Source organism: Oryctolagus cuniculus, chromosome 1, assembly GCF_051225735.1.
Source record: "Oryctolagus cuniculus isolate XC-2025 breed Fujian yellow rabbit chromosome 1, ASM5122573v1, whole genome shotgun sequence".
In the NCBI taxonomy this organism is placed as follows: Eukaryota; Metazoa; Chordata; class Mammalia; order Lagomorpha; family Leporidae; genus Oryctolagus; species Oryctolagus cuniculus.
Genome location: NC_142867.1, coordinates 107,275,357 through 107,296,437, shown reverse-complemented (window position 1 = coordinate 107,296,437; position 21,081 = coordinate 107,275,357). Strand labels below are relative to the sequence as shown.

General features: G+C 40.4%; 1 protein-coding gene across 11 annotated transcripts in view; it reads left to right on the top strand.

The window, feature by feature from the left end:
- Positions 1 to 21,081, top strand: part of CADM1 (cell adhesion molecule 1) — a 351,944-nt gene that overhangs the window by 273,843 nt on the left and 57,020 nt on the right. For all 11 annotated transcript variants that reach the window (XR_016220326.1, XR_016220321.1, XR_016220320.1 and 8 more), the window contains exons 2-5: positions 6,572 to 6,718; positions 8,314 to 8,466; positions 15,758 to 15,895; positions 18,546 to 18,704. Coding sequence is in view for 8 of the 11 variants with exons in the window: in XM_089312863.1 (XP_089168989.1) it covers positions 6,572 to 6,718; positions 8,314 to 8,466; positions 15,758 to 15,895; positions 18,546 to 18,704 (597 nt within the window). In the remaining 3 variants the exon portion in view is untranslated. The remainder of the gene's footprint in view (positions 1 to 6,571; positions 6,719 to 8,313; positions 8,467 to 15,757; positions 15,896 to 18,545; positions 18,705 to 21,081) is intronic.

The following is a 21,081-nucleotide window of genomic DNA, read 5'->3' as shown; positions in this document are numbered from 1 at the left end:
CTAAAGAAGATTACTCTTTAACTTGCCATTCAAAAATTTGCCTCACCTTTTACTGATTATAAAAGGAGATTAGATTAAATCCAGTATTTTTTTCTGCCATGATCTCCAGTGACACAACAATAATTATATTGCAGGAGAGTCTTAGGAGACCCTGACTATCTCCATGCCATAGGATGCAGTGTTATAAATGCTACATCAGAAGATCTCCCATCCCCACCCCCTCAAAAAAAATAAGAGCTTTAAGCAGATATTGCTTTTGTATCTAGAAACAAAACATGTACTTAGAAATAGCCTTGAGTAGGAATACCTTGCTGACTCAGTCAGAGACCTGAACTCTCCTTGGCTGTGCCTCCTGCCTGCCCTGTGATGGTTAGGCATATGTTCTCCCTGGGCCTCAATGTCTTTGTCCCTAAAGTGAGAGCATTGATTCTCTGGGTTCCCTTGGATTTCAGAAGGGCCCGTGCCACATATGCTTCTCCCCTCCATTATTTGTTGAATTGGCTTAGCTTATATAATCTCTAAGTTTATGGTCTGTGTGGTGTGCATCCATAATCATTTTGACCATTAAGGAGACAATTCTTGGAGCAGATAATCAACATATTCGACTTTACTGTTTGGGATAGCAAAACACAGATGAGGATCAAAAAGGTTAAGCAAAGCTTTGTAAACAGCAGACAGATTGATTGCTTTTGATTTTAAATAAATATTCAAGTGTTCACAAAGGTTGAAATATTGCCCCTCTTAGAAATAAAGAATTGTATTTGTGTTGAAGAGGTCTCACCCTTGACCTTGATCCGCAGTTGATGGACCACTTTTTGGGCATCGGTTCCCACTGTCTCACATCTGCACATTGGAGACTAAAAAATGTTACCGTGATGTTTAAAAGAACTAAATTCTTTCATCAAAAGCTTTCGCGGCTTGAACTTCAAATAATTTATTTTCAAATTACTTTTTACTGTAATTCTTATTAATTCAAATAGGTTTCTGATTTGATATAAAACTCTGTAAATGCAGGGAACAGTTTAATGAATTGAAAGATAGGATTGAGTCTTTCAAAGGAAATGTACAAAATATGCTGACAATAATTGCTTAGATAGAAATCAAATCTTAATGGCTTTGTTAATGATTTGTAGTGAACACTGTGTTTACGTTGACTTGGGGGAACATATGCAGTTAGAAAGATTTTTCCCTCTGGGTTTCAACAAAATCTTACTTTTTTTTTCTTTCTCTGAAATGTACTCCAGTCTGTGCTAGCTCCCTGAAATGTTCGCAGGCGTTGTAGTGCCTCTGCTGGCGATGGTGGTCTTGTGCAGGGAGAGGTAGAGGCTGCAAGCTGGGCACTTCCTGAGCAGGGTTGTGAGAACCAGGATTCAGCAGAAATAACTGTGTGCAGGAGCCGCTGGAGCTGCCAGAGCAGGGAGGGTTTGCATCCTGCTGGAAAGCAAAGTTTCCAAACCCAGGCAGATCTTTCTGCTGCTTTGAAATTTTCAAGCCCAGATGCCTCTTGGAGGGAAAGAGTGCATAATGCTGAGCCTTTCGTTTGTTTAAAACCTTCAAGAACTATTGTGGGGTTTTTAAAGCAATAACTGTGCAAGATGCTTGGCTTGGCTTGTTTTTCGTTTTTTTTTTTTTTTTTTTTTTTTCACAGTCAGCATTTTTTATTAGTCCTGCCTATGTCGACGACATGACTGTGATGATTTAATGCTGGGTTCCATCTTCCATAGAGCAGAGAGGGGGAGAAGTTACCCAATCCGATGTTGGTTTGGGAGGAGCAGGCACCAGGACTGCAGGTGCTTTCTCTGGACAGACTCTGCCCGTCGCCAGTGCTCCTAGGTGTCAGAGGAGTTTACATTGTGCCGCAGTAGAAGGTGCATTCTCTTGTAGCTATGACTCGCCCTTGTATTATGGACTTGACTGGAGAGACTCCCCTGGTGTAAATGAAGTGCTTTATTTATTAACAGCCAGGCAGCGGGGGCGAGAGCTCTCCACGCTGGCAAATGCCCGGCATGCACTGGCAATAAAGGCTTTCTCTAGGGGCAGAGTGTGCTGAGCACTGGAAGAAGGAAGCAGTAGTAAACAAGGTGTTTTACATTCAGGACAGTCTCTCTCTCATCTTGAAGTGTGTAATTGTGTTCTGGATAAATTATGGCAATAAAAAAAATCAGAAGTTGCTCATAAGGAAATAACCCTCTTTAAAAACAAGTAAATTTTCCAAGACAGAGCCAACAGAACCGTGGCAACAGATCCTGACGCTGGCCAGTGAAACAAAGTACAAGCTGTATGGGCTTGGAAATCCTGGGGGAACTGGGTTCAAACACCAGCTTGGTCACTTAGCTGAATTACATCAGGTACTTAGTTCAGTCTCAGAGGCTTGGGGGTTTTTTGTTTGTTTGTTTTTAATCTTTAGAGTGGGATACTGACAGCAACAGGAGTTTGAGAGTGAAAAGTTTGTAAAGCATCCAGCACAGTGCATAGCACTGGAAAAACATTTGTTCCCTTCCCCGTTTCTCATGAAGTTCTTGCTTTACAGTTTGCCCCATTGTCTCCCCAAGGTGGCTGCGTTGTTGATTGAGAAGTTTCCAGTCGATGCTAGTCATTTGTGCAATGCTCTTTAAATGGAGCTTAGAACAAAATGAAGTTTTAGGAAAGAATCCATAAACCATGCAAATTGAAAATTGAATTCATAGGGGGTTGATGTACACATAACATCCCCACCTCCAACTCTGGCCCTCACCAGTGTGGCTGTAATTGTCGCTATTAATGATCAAAGTGTTTTTTTTTGTTTTTTTTTTTGTTTTTTTTTTTTTACATCACAAGCTTTCTCTTCATTGTGATGAATGCCCTGGCAACTTCCAGTTTACTACAGGAGACTTGCCTCAGTGGGCCTCCCTTATACCAGTGGTTTATACTTAGAACTATAGAGTAAGTCTGGAAGTTGTGGGGAATAGTTGCTGTTGTGCATGGAAATCCAACTTGATTCTGTCTTTAAATCTGGCAGTAAAAAATATCTATATGTGCCATCATTCCACCCTCACAATAAATTACCTTGCAATTAACAGTCTTATTGAATGGCTACAGTATATTGTATTTATTTGTTTTTTTCCCCAGTATATGTACTATTTTTGCCTTAACATGATATCTGCTAATTGGGTTTTAGAAAATCAGGCAGATTTTTAAAAATGGATTCTTTAAGAAAGGCAAGGAAGTTGCCTGTTTATACCCTTCTGCTACACATCAAATTGTGTTTTACGACAACCTAATTGTGGTGATATCTATTTCAAGGGGAGATTTATCAAGTCACAGTGCACCCTTCTGTTTGGAAGAAAGATTTGAGGATGTGAGCAGAAATTATTTTTACATAAAGGCTTCAGGCAGTTAAGAGAACTGACATACATACCATATTTTCATCACTGTCATTCACTTCCTTTGCCTCAAATAAATAGGTCATTATTATTCCACTGCAGCCATCTTCTGGGGCCTCCGTGTTTGGAGCTCTGTTTAATATAACTGCCATCCAGCTGACCTGTATAATTTATTGGTGATTCTTATGGAATGGCATCTTTGGGCCACTACCATGAGCCAAGGCACTTTGATATCGCTCAGCAAACTATTTCATTATCACTTAAAACTCTTTTAGCATTAGTATTATAACCATATTAACACAGCCAGGAATTGTTATTTTCTGAGACACTTAGTTTTAAGTTGGTCTTAGCAATTTCAAAAAATCAAGCAGCAATGTTAATGATACCACACAGCAGAGCACATGATGTGCCAGAACACAGCAAGGGCAAACATTTGCAAATGACAAAATTTTACCTGAATTATTTGCTCAGGAGTGACCTATTAGAATAATCTAGTCTTACATCACTTAATTATCAGTAATAATTGAGAGTGTTTAGATGCTTTAAAAACAAACAAAAAAATCTGATTCTATTTTATTATATTCTGTGCTTACAACACTAAGTCATGGTCAATTCTCTGCTCCTACTCCCTATGTGAATGTTTTACAGCCTTAACAAGAGTATAATAAATACCCCACCCCACCCCAGAATATGCTAACCTTAGCATTTCAAATAAAGAGCTAAAAATTAAAGCGTTTGGTTATTTCCACAGGAAATATTCCATCACAGCATAATTGAATTGCAATTAGCTTTAAGTTCCGGTAACTGCAAGATGGTCGTGAGCTGTGAGGCCTTGGTTTATGCCACAGGGTTTAATGCTGTCAACAGGCAGCCTTCCCACATGCACCTTTTAATAAATTGAGGATTGTTGTTTGTGTTGCTAATAAACTTCCTTTAGGTGGAAGAAATCCCTCCCACAATCCACTAGGACTCCCTGTGGTATTCTGGTCTCTGCATGTCCCAGGACCAAAGACTCTGATAGTACTTGAATTGCGCAGCTTAACTTTTCCTTAATTTTCTTACCAGATTGGGTTACCCTGAGAATATAAGGATGTTGTCCTTTCTGTTCAGGGCCAGCAGATCCACCTGGAAAAGCTTACTTGATTGACAGGAATTCCCTTCTTGTTCTCTTCAAGTCTGGGAGTAAACTGCTCCCTCCAGCTGAGTTCTGAATTCTGTGTTTGTCACAGTAATCCACTGAGGAGAAAATAAGCATCCCTTGATTTTTTTTTTTTTCTGATCACTTTTTCTCTTTATTGTTATTCTTGTAACACTGTTCAGCCCACTAAGCCTCTACTCTAGATCAAGCCAGGGAAAATGTACCCTCTCACTCACTACAAGCCCTGTGGGCCTGCGTTCTCACACCCAGGGTAATTCCCTGGATCACGGAGCTCCAGGTCGGGTTTCATTTTGGTTTGCTCCTCAAGCATCAAGAATTTTTGTTTATCTGTGGCTCTAATAATTTTTTTTTCCCTTATCCTTCCAGCTCCCTGTCTTCTAATCCTTTGCCAGAGGCTGGTCTATTTCTAGGTGGATTTGGCTTAAAGCCATCTCAGACACCCCTTCTCACACTCCCCCACGGTGGCCTGCCAAAAAAGGATCCTTCAGCAGAAATGCGATAGCAGGTGGAAATCCTGCATTTATTCTAATTGCATCTCTATTTATGCTGCCTCAATTTTTTTTTTTAGATTAGTGTTTATCTTTGACCTTTGTTTCTGAATGTGACAACTTTTCCTAACAGAGGGAGTAAGCCATTCTGAGTGATATATAGCAGTGCCAGAGAGAGCTCCTGAAGAACAGAAACTTTGAGCCGTCATTCTTGTATGCCTGCTACTTCTCACACATAATAATGTCTTAATAAATGTTTAGATTTGACAGCTAGAGAAATGATGATGATGATGATGACGGCGACGACGATGACAGTGATGGTGATAGCAGTGACTACTGTTTATTCGTTTTTATGAGAAGCTAGAAACAGTGCTAAATGCTTTATATCATCCTTCTTAATTCCTCCAATAGCTCTATAGACAGCTTTTAATTATTATCCCCATTTTGCAAATGGACAACTGGCTCAGGGATTTTAAATAATTTTCCTGAGCTCACACAGCTAGAAAGCACTCTCTCTCTTTTTCCTGTTCCACTGTTGATTCCACTGCCTATACCACACTTTTTGTTCTGTGAGTAGAGAATAGGTATTAGTTTTCACCCACATTGCAACTTTTTAGAGGCTAGACAACGCTATATTCTCCTATATGCCCTGCCATACCAGGTACAAAATTGGACACTGGACAATTGCTTCGTCCTTTGCTTCTGAAATGAATTCTCCTCTCCTCCTACCTGTGCTGTGGATCATTTAGGACATTTAGGAGATGCCCTGGCTGCTGTCACTAATCTGCAAAGCAACAAGCTAGAGCAGATCTGAAGATAGCCTTCTATCTGTGGATCTGAAAGCCTGGACTTTTTAACATATTCTGAAAGAGATTTTCTAGATGGCTGGTGGGGGTGATTTGCAAAAAGAGAGGTGGGTTCAGGGCAACCTGGGGTTTGGGGTGAGTCGTGAAGGTTTGAGTTTTTGAGAGTATACTGAACTGGTAGCCTTCCCAGAATTTTATTGAGACTCCAAAGAGTCACAGTTCGATCCTCCCTCCCACACAATGAATAACCAAACTGCCTATGCGTTGGTAATGTCAGCATCCGCTAAGAAGATGAGACTATTGAACCCTCCTCCCTATTTCTATTAAGTGGCCCCTTGAGTCTTCTGTGAGATGACCAGATAGCTTCGCTCAAGGGCATGTGAGCCAAGGGTGACTCTACGTATCCTCCCTATTCCATTTGTGAGAGCTTCAACTCCTCACAAAAGCCACTACTCTGATCTCCAATACCGCCTCTGTCTACCACTCAACGAGAACAAAACACTGAAGGCTGGAACCTTGATATCCACAACTTTTGAGAGCGAGTCAAGTCCAGGATTAGCTGTATTTTATCTCTAGGTCTCTCCTCGATAAATAGACTCAGTTTATTAAGGACTACAGGAAAAGATATTAGAGCCATACCACATGTTGCTATTTGTGTTCATTGTTGTCTTATGTTTAATTCTCATTTTAATTGATCAAGTTAACTATCATTGATGGAATTTTTTTCTGAATTTTTTTCTCCCCATTTTTTTTAAGGTGATGGACAGAATTTGTTTACGAAAGACGTGACAGTGATCGAGGGAGAAGTTGCAACCATCAGCTGCCAAGTCAATAAGAGTGACGACTCTGTGATTCAGCTGCTGAATCCCAACAGGCAGACCATTTATTTCAGGGACTTCAGGCGTAAGTTCCCACCCCTGTGGTATTAGATGGCAACTTTTTTTCCTACACGTTGTCTTGATGAAGAGATTGCTAAGGCCACCTTCTTTTAATTTAATGTTAGATGCTTAAAGTTTAGTCGATTCTTTAGAGGGAAGAAGAGACAGGCAATCATAATCTTTCTACTTAATAGAAACCTTGAATGGTCCCTTTTAAAAGTAAGGCAGTCTTACTTTGCAATAGGAATTGATTGTAGTAATTCAAGGTGAATTGCAATTGAGTCCCAAATACTTAGCTGACACAAACAACTCAAATAGGGGAAGGCAAGGAAAATATAGCATTCTGAAAGGTAATCTGTTTGGGTTGAAGACTGAAGTTTCCAAAGCAATCTATGCCTATAAAGACAAAACCAAATGTCCTCTCACTGTAGACTGTGGCATGTGGAGGTATCTGTATGCTGAAGGCTTTCCAAATGTAATATAACAAAGGGCAATAATCGAAACCAGATTATGTATGATAGAAATGGCTCAAATGAGTGTCAGGGCTTGGCAAGAACAGAAATCATGTCTTTCTAAAAAAATGTTATTGAGAACATTGACACCTAATCAAAGCAGATGTCAAGCAAGTCCCTTCTTGGCTGCCTGTCTCTTTTCCTCCCCAATGCCTTAGGACAGGAGTGACCTGTGGAAAGAGTTGATATACCTAAGGAGCATACGAGGATGAAGGGGTTAAAAGGGAAAGAAGCCAGCTTTTTATTCTTAAACTGAATTTTTGTGATTGCATGCTAAGCTAATTTTTGCCAAAATTATTAAAGGATTTTAAAAGAGAACATTTGAAATACATCAGAAACCCACATATATTGCTTTTTTGGTGATTTTGATTGCCGGCTCGATACCTAATCAGTTCCATACAGTGAAGCTGAACGTAGCTAAAAAAACTGCAGGACCAGTTTAAGGCCTGTGTAGGGCCTAGGTTATCTGCTTTTGACAGCTCTAAAATCATATCAGCTATATTAAGATGTACCCAAGTTAAAAAGGATTATACTACTATGTAACATTTTAAAAATTATTTCTCATGTTGCTTTTGAAATTATTATTAGTCCTCTTTCATAATTTGGAGCCATTCCTTTCTAAGGCCTTGGATTTTTAGAGGCCGTGTAAGAACCGGTAGGCCCTTGTTCCTGAAGTCCCAATTCCTAGAAAGCTAATGGGGGCCTTGCACCCTGTGTCTGGGGACTCATGACCTGCCCTTTCCTTATGTTTTCATTTTGCCTATGTCTGACTAAAAAAAAAAAAAAAACTGAAACAATTTACAAGTACATGTTAAAGACCAATGGCTTATGCAGTTGTGCAAAGGGTGTGTGTGTGTGCACTCAGACATGCACCCATGTGCATGAGTTTCATTTGGACAGGGTTATTCATCTACATGTAATAATTTCAAAAGCCCAGAATAATAACTCAAGTTGTAGGAAGAAGTACCCAGAAAGCACAGTGAGACGTAATACATTTTCCTGCTCTAGAGCTGCCCTTCGAGTCCTCTTTTTCCTCACTTCATGTAAGGAAAACAGACTCTCCGTTGTCTTGCCCCCAATCATTGACTCTCTGTGTTTTGTTTCACAGCTCTGAAGGACAGCAGGTTTCAGTTGCTGAATTTTTCTAGCAGTGAACTCAAAGTGTCGTTGACAAACGTCTCAATTTCTGATGAAGGGAGATACTTCTGCCAGCTCTACACCGACCCCCCCCAGGAAAGTTATACCACCATCACAGTCCTGGGTAAGACTTGCTCGGGGTGCTCATCCTAGGAAATGGGGTGGGAGTGCCCCTTACTCTGAGAGATGGCTTCCAGCAGCAAGGAGGAGGTTAATGGTGAATTTTCCTTTCAGACTTGTTTTAGGAAGAATCACCGCCCATCTTGCTGAATTTTAAAAATAGCCTATTTTACCAAATGTTCTAAGGAATGGCAATCAGCAGTCTTTATAGATTCCACCTGCTCTTGGGTTTCAAACCTCAAGCTTCAGAAGCAAAGATCAAGAGAATTTAGAGCCCTCAAATGAATCACTCACCACATGAAATGTCATTCCTTCTAACTCCCAGGATTTTTTTTCTTCTGTGCAGGAGAGGGGAAGAATGGATCCCACGTCTGTGCCCCACGGCAGAGCTCTGTTAGGAGCTCTGCCTCTTGATTTTTCCTTCCGAGTTGCAGCCTTGTTTTGATGTTGTTGATCTCTTGCTCTTTCACTTCACTTATTGTCTTGTTTATTCCTTATACTCCAGTATTTTCTGTTAAAAAAAAATTGTACCCCATGAACCCATACATTGCCACAAATTGCAACCACTGGGCATAAAAGGGTTAAGAGCCCCTTAAGGTATAATACACAAAAAACTGTTGAGAGGCTTCTAGGTACTCCTCTAATGAGTTGAGTGTCTTCATTTAGGATCACCAGATTGTGATTTTCAGCAAATTCCTAGTAAGTGAGATTTCCATTTCATGTTTTGATATAGTCAGCAGATATTTCTGTGTTGAAAGTGATCTGAGTTGGTCACCGTTTAGCCAGGCATATACCCCAGAAAGTAACTCTTAGCTGATCCAGATTTTTCAAACTGAATTTTCAAGGACATACACTCTAGTATAAGGCGAGATCTCTGATTTACACCTTCAGGAAGATGATGAATCAAAGTCTATTTGAGACGGCAGACTGCAGCTTCTCAGTGTAATGATATGAAGATGAAAGAGGAAAGATAAATATGAAGGACATTTTCGCTCAGTGTGTGTGCACATATATGTATGTATGGATGTCCATACTGAGCTGCTGCCTCATTGCTTTATTTAAACACAGCTGTAAAAGGGAACATATTTTTTATTCATTAAGCTAAAACATGTCCGCAAGCTTACATATTGCTCTTGATAAGAGGAATACTAATTTTAGAAAGCCATGTTTCAAGTCTGTGTGCGTTTTCTAACATAGTCTGTATTTAATGATGATGGCTTTCAGGTATACATATTTGTCATGATTGTGGTTTTAATCCATATCAGCCTGTTGAAGCCATAAGTGTAGAAGGTTTCCCTGGGGGACAGCGTAGTGGCTTAGCTGGTTAAGACACTACCTATGGGGTTGACATCCCATATGGGCACCGGTTTGAGTACCAGCTACCCCACTTCTGATCCAGCTCCCTGTTAATGGCCTGGGAAAGCAAAGGACAATGGCCACGTGCTTGGGCCCCTGCCACCCACATGGAAGACCAGGATGAAGCTTCTGTCTCCTGGCTTTGGCCTAGCCATTGCCACCATCTGGGGAGTGAACCAGTGGATGGAAGATCTCTCTCTCCCTCTCTCCCTCTCTCCCTCTCCCTCCTCCTCCGTGTGTCTGTGTGTATCCCTGTCTATAAATCTGACATTCAAATAAATAAATCTTTTTTTTAAATAAGTCTTTAAAAAAATGGTTTTGCTGGAATGACTGTTCTGGAATTATGCAGATGTACCAAATTCACAAGCATGCATTTAAAGTTTTCTCTGCGTCAGCTTGTGTAGAAGTTTTTGAAAACACAGTTTGCTTTTTGTGGTGAGTTGTTAGCTGCACAGACTTCAAATTGACCATCTACCATTTGACTCCACCATCATTTATGGCATTTTCACCAAAGTGACAGCAATATAATGAAATATGTGAAAGGAATTTAAAAAGTTCATGGAAAAGTAGAATTAAAAGGATAAATTTATTTTGGTACAAAATTTTTGTTCATAACACATGGAAAATATATGTTGTGGAAAGAGTATGCACAGATTTCAAAATTGTTTTTGCACCAAAATAAACTTATCCTTTTAGTTCCATTTTTCCATGAACTTTTTGAAGTACTTGTGTTTATGGTATTTTGAATTTTCAGAATATTTTACTGTATATATCTTTAAATATTGATACCTAATTTCATAGAATAAAAATGATAATAGCAAAGCTTAGCCATCCTTCCTAGATTACAAAGCACTCAATTAAGAATCAAGAATCTTCAAACTTCAGGTCTTATTATTCCATCTCAGAACCTTTGTATTTTCTGGACTAGGTTGCTTTCAGTTATATCCTAAATGCTGCTGTTTCAAGATCTTTTTCTTGAAGGCACACATCTTTTGTTTTCAGGAATGTGGCCATTGGCAAGCATTACTGTCCCTCTGGTATGTTTGTTCTCAGAGCCACTGCACTGACCAGCTTGACTGTGAATCCACCCTGGGCTTAGGAGTTGGCACACCAGCACTGGACTCTTAAGAGGCATTATGCCTGTAAATCCTTTTGGAGGTCTCATTATTCTAGAAGTAACAGTTTCCTGCTTCTATTTTATAGAGGCATTAACTTAAATACACTTGAAAATAATACTAGTAGGTGTTCTTCTGCAGATATTATGCATTCATTTAATATTCTATCCATTGAATTTACTTTAGGATTCCTTGACAGAGTAAAATTGTTGTCATCAGTGGTTGAGCCTTTCATATTCCAAAATCTGACAATTTCTACTCATATTCGTTTATTCAAACCTTCCTCCTAAGACTGAGAGTTTTCAGATTTCATAATGAATGTAGTATGATACATTAGCATCTCCGTTGCTATCTGCTGTTCTCTGAAAAGGACGCCACGAGTACTTACACAGCTGTCAAATCTCTTGATAGGTTGAGGATGCTCGTTTTAATGCATGTATCTATTAGTTATTTGATGCATTCAGCAAAAATTTCAGCATAATTATAAGATATAGAAGTGGATGTTTGTTCATGTTATTCGTGCTGTTCTATAGTTACTATTATGGTTACATCTTATCCATGTAAAAACTGAAAATCCTCCTATGATGTTTTGTATGACTTTGGGCACTTTTTAGGGTATTCACTCATTCCTTCCACGTGTGATGAGTTAGTTTCTTTCTCCTGAACATGGTGTAAGATTCCATTTATACTATTCATGAGAGGAGATGAATGAGAAAGTATCCTGCTTTAAGACTAATGTAGTTAGTGATCATGGTAGCTAATATTATTAAGGTCTTGTCCTTCTAAGATTAGTGTTCACTCTTAAGATTACAGGAACAGGAGAAGCTAATTATTTTAAGGGGTCTTAGAGTGAGAATTCACATACTGATCAGCTTTAAGATTCCTCTTTCCTTGTAATTAACGTGACTCATCTTGATATTACTGATTTTTTTAAAAAATGTTGTAGGCGTAATGTTTATAATTGGCATTCATAGATTTAAGTTTAGCTAAGAAGAAACTTGACATATCATTGCTGTTTTCTGGCACTTACTGCTATGTGATTTCCATTCAGGTTTTCATCTACATGTACCTCCTTAGCTAGATCCTTGGTTATTTTCATTAAAGACTGCAGGCAGTTTTTACTAAATGTGTCTGTTTAGTGGACCGTGTATAAGTGTATTCTCTGGTTAGCAGAAGTTTTAATTCAGTTTTCTTATAAATGGATTTTTATACTTTACTAACCTCTTTTGTATTAGACTAGACATTATGAAGTTAAAGGAAAAATAGGGTAGAATTAATAGACCAAAATACATTTTAAAATTTTCTTGTCAAACCCTGTTTTTTCAGAAAGAAGATTTAAATTGCCTCATTTATATTTTGTAAAGTTTTCTTACTCTTAAAAACATACTGAAAGAATCCAACTTTAAAAAAAAAGGCATTAGGACTCACACTATCGATTTTCTTTTATGTTTGTAAACCAAACAACTCCAGCTGTACTTGCCTATTTCTTATACTTTTAGCAAAGATTAGAAATACTGGTCACAATTTTGAGAAAATTATTTATGGAATTGCAAAAAAGAGTCATTCAGCTACTTCTCAGGATGAAGATTTCAATGGTAAATAAGTCTTTTATTTCTCTACACCAGGCATATTTTCCGCCTTTGAAGTTTTCCACACTTTTATCTTAGCCATAAAGTTAAAGGTGATGTCATCGCTTTGGGAAGATAATCCTAGGAGCTAGTATTGGTACAGGAATCACTCTGAAGTGTTATAGCATATATCTGTTGCAACAAAAGTGGGAATTAACATGGATAATAGCAAACAATAAGTCGTCCAGATAAGGGCTAAGCTGTCAGTCAAGCTCTCAGCCCCAAAACAAAATCTGGAGGAAGCTTTGAATTTCTTCTGTCCTTATCTATACCAATTCCTTTTCATGTCTTTGCTTTGAACCAGCAGACATTATTGATGATGTTGAAAGACTATGCCATCATCTTTATGACCAAATGGAAGGAATAGAGACTTTCCACCAAGAAATAGCATTGAAGATGAAGGTAGTAAAGGTTTGGAAGCAAGGGGTAGGGAGAGAGAGCACGTGTCTCAGGCTCAGCATGAAAAAGAGAGGATGAAGGAAACACAGACAACAACTACACACTATCTGACAAGCTAGGTTTTTGAGGCAAAATTCTACTGAGACATGACAGCCATCTACTGCGGAGTCTCTTAACTGCCGAATCTGTTCCCATCAGGCAGACTCCCAGGCTTCCACAGAATGACTATCAAGGCATTTCTCCAAAAGTCATGCAGATACAGTGGTATGTGACGTACTCCATTCTGGAGGGATTTCCCAAATCGACCCTAGGTTTAGCTGCTTGCCCATTTGTCATAACTTGAGACACCCATGTTCATTAACTTCATTGTCCCATTTGTTGGTTACTCACAGTTTTCATGGGTAATCACTTCATAGGTCAATGTCAAAAATTATCTTCAACACCTTATGTTCTATTTTTGCCTAGGACTTGAAAGGAATTGCTGTTGCCTGATTCTTGTATTTGTTGAGAGTACTTCCTATATCTTTCGTCCCTTAATTATTTTCTTTTTATCTTCCCTTAGACTGTTCCTCAGCACTTGCCGAGGTCTTGTTTAGTTGTGGACAATCTCCTCTTCTGACACTTGATCTAACAATAGCATTTCCCCCAGTATTCCTATTACACTATTCTCAGAATGCTGGTAGTATTTGTGGATCCTAAACATTTAGTCTTTCTTTGTGTCCCCTAAAAACTTCCTGGGTATGTGTGATGAAAATCTAAAACCTAGCTGACTGTCAACCAGCATGGGTATACTATGTTAAGGATACAGCTAACTGAGGTCGTCCCATTTCTTCTGTCACTGCCTTAAAATGCTTGCAGATGCACAACTCCAAATTGAGTATTAAATTCTCTCTCATTTTGCTTACTTTTCCCTTTAAATGTTAGCTGAGGCAGTTCTTTGCCGTGTTTAACTACTCATTCAGGCCGTATCACACTAGCAACAGATCCAATTCAATAAATATGTTATTTTCTTTGTACACAGGGAACAAAGAAGAGGGGTGCTTTTGCTTTAGTAGTTATATTCCTCCCCGCTACCACCACTACACACTCTCTTGCTGAGAAATATATGCAACAAATAATTTTCCTTTTCCTTTTCCATTGTTCTCTATAGGAATTTTCAAGTGCTCCAATTCAGTGTCAAAGTCTTCCTGTAGAATTTTCACATTGGACTGGAACAGTTGGAAATCCCAAATATGTGGTTTAATCCCATGACTTATTGAAGCGGTATCAGAGATGTATTATTCAACTCGATCATCAGGATGGCGTGTTTATACATATTTAATTCCTTGTTTCTCTTCTGAGTTGAGAAACTTATTAATCAGAAGTCTCAGAACTGTCTTTGCTTATTCATGGTGGTCAGGACACATATTCTTAGATTCACTCTGCTAAATTCAGTATTCTTACTGATTTTTATTTCAAGAGGCTGTCTTGAGGTAAGGTTGCACCTTATATGAAGTTTCACTGTCAATGCTGATTCATTAAAAAAAAAAAAACTTTCCCTCATCATCATCACCACCATCAGGTTACACACCGTTGATTTAGTATTCAGTATTTTCACACCCAAAAAATTGTTTTTTGCCATTTTGTCACACGTACATTTAATATGCTTACAGAAGAGTGATTTTTCTCCTGCTATATAAATCTGCTTGCAAGCACTTAACAGCCTCTTTCACCTTTGATTTCTGAAATTTGGAGCTTTGGGATTCAGAATATGGAGAAGTGCTGCAGGCTAATTGACACTTCCTAATATTACTGCATCTTCATATCCAAAGGATTTTATTACAGTGCCATCCATTGGAGGTCATGATTATATTCTGGATCTCTATGAACCATTTAATTAAATGAACTGCTTCTAAGGCACAATTTTTCTGTGTATGTTTATGGTGAGTGATTCTTTTAAAGGCTCCCAAGGTTTTGATCAATGCTGGTTGGCTTTGGAATCTTTCCTATGTAGATTGAATTTAAAGAGAATTGTTGCTTTCAGGGGCCTCCAGGTAAAGTTGGTAATTTCAATAGTATATACTCTTACTTGTATCCACTTTCTGATGAATTATAGACTATATATATAGTTATCTCTGTATATAGAACTATATGTTATATATATATATATATATATATATATTTACAAATTGACCAGTGAGAGACTGATTCCTTTATAAGATGAATTTCGGAGAGAAATTCCAAATGAATTGATTTAACTTTATTTGATGATGACTTTGCATTTCTTTTTCCTCCTCCTATGCAATTTGTTTTAAATTCCCACCAGGAATATCTATTATTAGCCTCCTTTTGGATAGCAATAGTGCTATTTTCTGATGAATAGAAGAACATATTACAGAAGTGGATTCGAGGGGTGGGTGTCAGGACACAGTGGGTCAGGCTGCCACTTGGATGCCCACATCCAGTATCAGAACACCTGGGATCCAGTCCCATCTCTGCTTCCTAGCCAGCTTACTGTTAGTGTGCCTGGGAGGGAGCAGGTGATGGTCCTACTCTTTGGATCCCTACCGCCCCCATGGGAGACCCGTATTGAGTTCTTGGCTTCTCGCTTGGCCCTGGCCCAGCACTGGCTGATCTGGCTATTTGAGAAGTGAATTGGTAGATGAAAACTCAATCTCTCCCTCTCTTTCTCTCTCTCTCTCTCTCGCATTTTTTTCTTCTCCTCCTCCTCCTCTCCCTGTCACTCTGCCTTACTGATAAATAAGTTAAAAGCAAAGGTGGATTGCGTGTTTATAAAGCTCGTGTGTTGAATTTGCAGTTCCACCACGCAACTTGATGATCGATATCCAGAAGGACACTGCGGTGGAGGGCGAGGAGATCGAGGTCAACTGCACCGCCATGGCCAGCAAACCAGCCACGACTATCCGGTGGTTCAAGGGGAACAAGGAGCTGAAAGGTAAGACGCGGAGTGCCCTATGCCGCCGTGGTTAGTCAGCACTTGATTCTAGCAAGTGCGCCTTCATGGGAATGAAAGCCCCTGAAACAAAAGCACGCATTTAGATACGGCTTAGAATCAACTACTAAATAACAGCTGAGGCCAGAGCACAGCTGCCTGTCATCCTAACTCATGTCCTCATTGTGTGGTTTGAGGTTCATGGTGATCCTTGTTCTGTTCAGACACCCAGAAGAGACTAAACCTGAAAACCGGAACTCTTCGTATTAGGAAGAACTGTTAAGTATTCCCTGAGTTCAGGCTGTCTGTGTCTGTACCTGCACTTCTCACTGCCTTCATCCTGTCTTTTGTGTGACTCAGAGTCGATCAGACCCTTAAATTCTCATGTTACACAACTTTTTAAATGTATTACTGTCTTTCATATGATGAGTTCCAAGTCATTCTGACATCTATTGAGTTGTGTTCAGTGGACTAAGAATTTTATCTTAATTGTGAGCTTACAGGGACCACCTTTCTTGTGAAACCTATAATTGTGTTGCCTAAGCTTACCAGGCTATTCTTTAGCAAAGTCTCTGGTTTCATGGTGGTGGTACGGGCTGCTCCTTTGTCCTACTCCCATTGCCTCTCCCTCCGTGTCAGGCCATCCACATTTTATTTTTTAAAGATTTGCTTACTTATTTGAAAGGCAGTCACAGAGAGATCTTCCAAATGCTGGTCGACTCCCCAGATGGCCGCAACAGCTGGGGAGGACCAAGGTGAAGCCAGAAGCCTAGAGGTCCTTCCTGGACACCCGAACAGGTGTGGCAGGAGCCCAAGCACTGGGGCCATCTTCTGCTGCTTTCCCTGGCACCTTATCAGGGAGCCGGAGCTGGAGCAGAGAGCAGCCAGGACTGGAACCAGTGCTTAGAAGTGATGGAGGTGCTGCAGCCAATGGCTTAACCTGGTGTGCCATCACACCCATCCCCACCACCTCAGCTGTGCACTAGGTAAACAATGCAGCATGGATTCTGTTTGGCTTTTTTCATCAGTTGACCCAAGTCCTTCATGTTCCCTTATGTGTTGCCCTGCAAGCAGTACCCTGAGCACAGGGCTCAGGGATTGAACTTTTTCAGTTATTTGTCAGCACTGCTAGCTAGCCTGTGCCTCAGTTTCCCCTAACACGGGGACCCACATGTTACAGGATCCTTATGACCACAAAATAAGTGAATGTTTGTAGAGTACTTAGCTGTACCTGGGCCAAGGTAAGTGCTCTGGATGTGCTTGCAAAAAAAAAAAAAAAAAAAAAGAAAGAAATAAACAAACAAACAGTGTGAGGAAGAAAAGAATAAGCCCTTTTAGAAAGAGAATCTAGAAATCTCTGTCTGGAAACAGACAAATCCATACCAGCTTAAGTTTCTAAGAGCCTGTTCTGTTTTAATCTCCTCTTTCCTAGGTATGGTTTTGGAAGGAAGGAGTTTTTCATTTCCCCTCTGCTTTTCTGTCTGAGTGAATTGAGCCATTAAATGTGTACCGATAAGTACAAAACATTAAAAGAAAGTTAATGGTGTGCTATGTTCCTGGGAGTGCCGCGTTCAGGAAGGGACCGCCGTAGCCTATTCATTCCAGCCGGAAGCCGCCTCCCTCTTTTTCTGGGTGTTCTTGGACGTGTCTCCCATCTGGCCCAGAGCCCTGGATCTTACTCTGCTCTAGCCCACTGCCACTGCATTTTTGTGGTCTTCCAAAAGTCTCAGAGTTTAAACATTTCAATTACAATTTCAATTATGTAAATCCATTTAGTTACTTTGCCTCCTAATTGTTGATGATGGGGATAGGCAAAAGGGGTTGTTTATATCTCTACTGCTGATTGAATTACTTAGGGGATTTGGATGATGTCCTAGAATTCTTAAATGGCGTGACAGCCTTCTAGATATTTCAAGTTGAGATGGTTTTCAGGGGTGAAAAGCACTTTTCTTTTACTCCTTCTGAGTTCCTTAGGCAGCCAGATGTCAAAATGGGTGAAGTCAGAGCTGATTTGTGGGAGGGTCTAAGATAGAGGAAACTTGCATAATACATTTTATGAACAATAGTGTAGACACAGGCATTTGGTGCAGTGGTTAAGACGCTGCTTAGAACACCCACATCGCATACCAGAGTGCCTGGTTCAAGTCCCAGCTCCATTTCTGATCCAGCTTCCTGCTGACATGCATCCTGGGAGGCAGCAGATGATGGCTCACGTACTTGGGCCATTGCCACCCATGCAGGAGACCCAGACTGAACTGTAGGCTCCCAGCTTTGCCCTGGCCCAACCCTGGCTGTTGCAGGCATTTGAGGTGAACCACGGGATGAAAGATGGCTCAGTCTATGTTTCTGTGTGTCACTGTCTCTTCCTTTCAAATAAAATGCAAATAAATAAATTTTTAAAATTAAAAGAAGAAAAATTGTGTACGTTATTTGGGGTTCAGATATATCCTAATTACTGTTCTTCAAGGTTGAAAAGTAGGAAATAATCATGGTATCAATTATCTGTCCACAGATTACCCTTATCCCAAGTGACTTCCATCATACTAGTTAAAATAGCAGTTCTGGGGTCGGGGAGGGGTTGCGGGAAGAACTAAAATCAGAGTGATGGAAATTTACCCAGCTGTGGTTGCGTGATGCACTCTGTGTCCGGCAGGCAAATCGGAGGTGGAAGAGTGGTCAGACATGTACACCGTGACCAGCCAGCTGGTGCTGAAGGTGCACAAGGAGGACGACGGGGTGCCGGTGATCTGCCAGGTGGAGCATCCTGCAGTCACTGGAAACCTGCAGACCCAGCGGTATCTGGAAGTACAGTGTGAGTACCCTGGTGCCTGGCTGAGAGGGCACTGAATAGCAGTTGTTTAAAAAACTCTTCGGGAGCCATTTATTGGGCACAGACAGTTTATATAGTATAAATAGAATTTTTTTTCCCTTTGTCTTGGTAAAAGAATGATCAAAGGATTGTTTTACTGAAATCCCACCATATTATAAAGTGAAAACACTGCGTTGAAGCCAAATGTAAAACTAAAATGATTCCAAATCCGGGGTAACATATGACTTGATTTCTTTGATCGTAGACTGTCATTTCCCTGCCAATTTCAAAATCTAGAGTAATCCTCTCCGTTTTCAATCCCGTCGTAACGGCTGAATTTTTTTATAGAAGGGATTTTATTCCCATTATGTATCAGCGTTTTGTTTTAAATTGCATGCTCTCTTCTATTTTAGCTTAACTTGTAGTGATGAGTTTAGAAGTCGAACTCTTTGGGATCCCTGCCAGTCTTGATGGCTTCATCAATAAGGGCGAGGCCATAGTGAGTGAGGGTGTCTCCTTGCCGTGCCCTGTGGACCAAATGCATTCTCTTCGTCTTCTCCTCTGGACGCTTCTGATGAGGAGGAAATTATGTTTCCTGTGCAGAACCCATTCAGGGCCAAGGTTGTAGCCAAGTGCCAGCTTCTTGCCTTTTTTCAGGAGGCTTCTGCATGTCGGCCTATGAAAAAGCCCAGTGATATTTGAGTATGCAGAGCTGAAATGTTACAAATGTGCTTAGGGTGACAGTGACCTCTCTTATGTTCCTGGGGCTGCCATATTAAATGGCCACACATCTGGTACCCTGAAACAGCAGACATTTCTTCTTCCACAGTTCTGGAGGTCAGAAGTCCAGAATCACGGGTTGGCAGAGCTGTTCTCTGTCCAGTGGCTCTGGGGAGGATCTATGCTTTGCCTCTCCAGTTCCTGGGGGGGCTCTGGGAGTCTGCCTCTGCCCTCACACGGCTTTCTCCTCTGCCTGTCTCTTTCAGGTCACTGGATGTGGGGCTCACTCAAATAATCAAGAATGGCTTCATTTCAAAACCCTTAAATTATATCTGCAAAGACCCTTTTTCCAAAAGTAGGCCCAATTCACAGGTTCCAGGGGCTAGAATGTGGACATCTTTGGAGGCAGCTCTATCCAGTCCTCACCAGATGTTTAAATGGCTTGAACAAAACGGGGCAGGGAAAGTCACAAAAAGTTGCTTCTAAAAGACCCTCCCATTCCAGCCTTTTCTTACTCTGAGCTTGGCTCAATTTAACATTACATAATGCAGGTTTTTCTTGCTAATTCATTTCATCTACTTCATTATATAGCTTCATTATGAGCATCATGCTTATAATTTTCATATCACTAAAACTATTGTGGTGTAATGTCCCTATAATGGAAAAACAGAAATGATCAGATATTATCTAAATTGGCAGATAGTAGATTTCTTGTGACTTTGCTAATATGTAATTCATTTAAGCAAACTTAATATCCATTAACTTTCCTTGTAGGGGCCCATTAGCTTTAATAATACATTAACTCCTTTGTGAGTCCTGAGTAGATATTCACTCAGTTTCCACCCTGAAACTCCTTAAGTAGTTTCCCAGAGTATCTTTTAAACAGAAGATAGCAATATAGCTCCACCCACCTACAGAATTACACTCACTCCCAAATGCAAAATAATTTAGGCAGTGCACCTCCTACTCCTTGGAAAACTTGATAATGATCCTTATAAGCATTGTCTTCCATATTCTACAGATGGAGCTGAGATTCATGCTTCCAAGAAAAGGAGTCGAGCTCCCTGTCTGAGTCCATGTGACTCCAGGCTAACAAAGCACTGCCAGCGACTCTTGAGGATGCACCCTGCTGATCATGCTCCACTCTTCACAGAGCCCTGTGTGCGGGAGACTCTGCTCCTTTATGCAGTGTTAGATCACTCAAACACTTTATCCTTGATACTCCATTTTTGGGACCATATATAGGAAAACGCTTTGTTAAAAGATTTACTTATTTGAAAGGCAGAGTGACACAGAGAGAGAGAGAGAATATCTTCCATCTGCTGGTTCAGTCCCCAAATGTCTACAGCAGCCAGGCCTAGGCCAGTCTGAGGCCAGGAGCTAGGAACTCCATCCAGGTCTCCCACATGTGTGGCGGGAACCCAAGTATTTGGGCCATCATCTGCCATCTATGCTCAAGAAAATCATGTGGCAGCTCACTGGCCTCTGTTCTTAGAGGACCATTGAGAACTCGGCAGAGTCAGCCAGGAATTCCTTAAATAACTGCATCAAACATGATTGGCCTTCCCTGCATCATTTCCTACCAGCTTCGCCCCCGTTGAACATGAGCAGCCATACGGTAGCAAAAACCACCTGCCATTGGACCCTGAGTGTTGGGGGT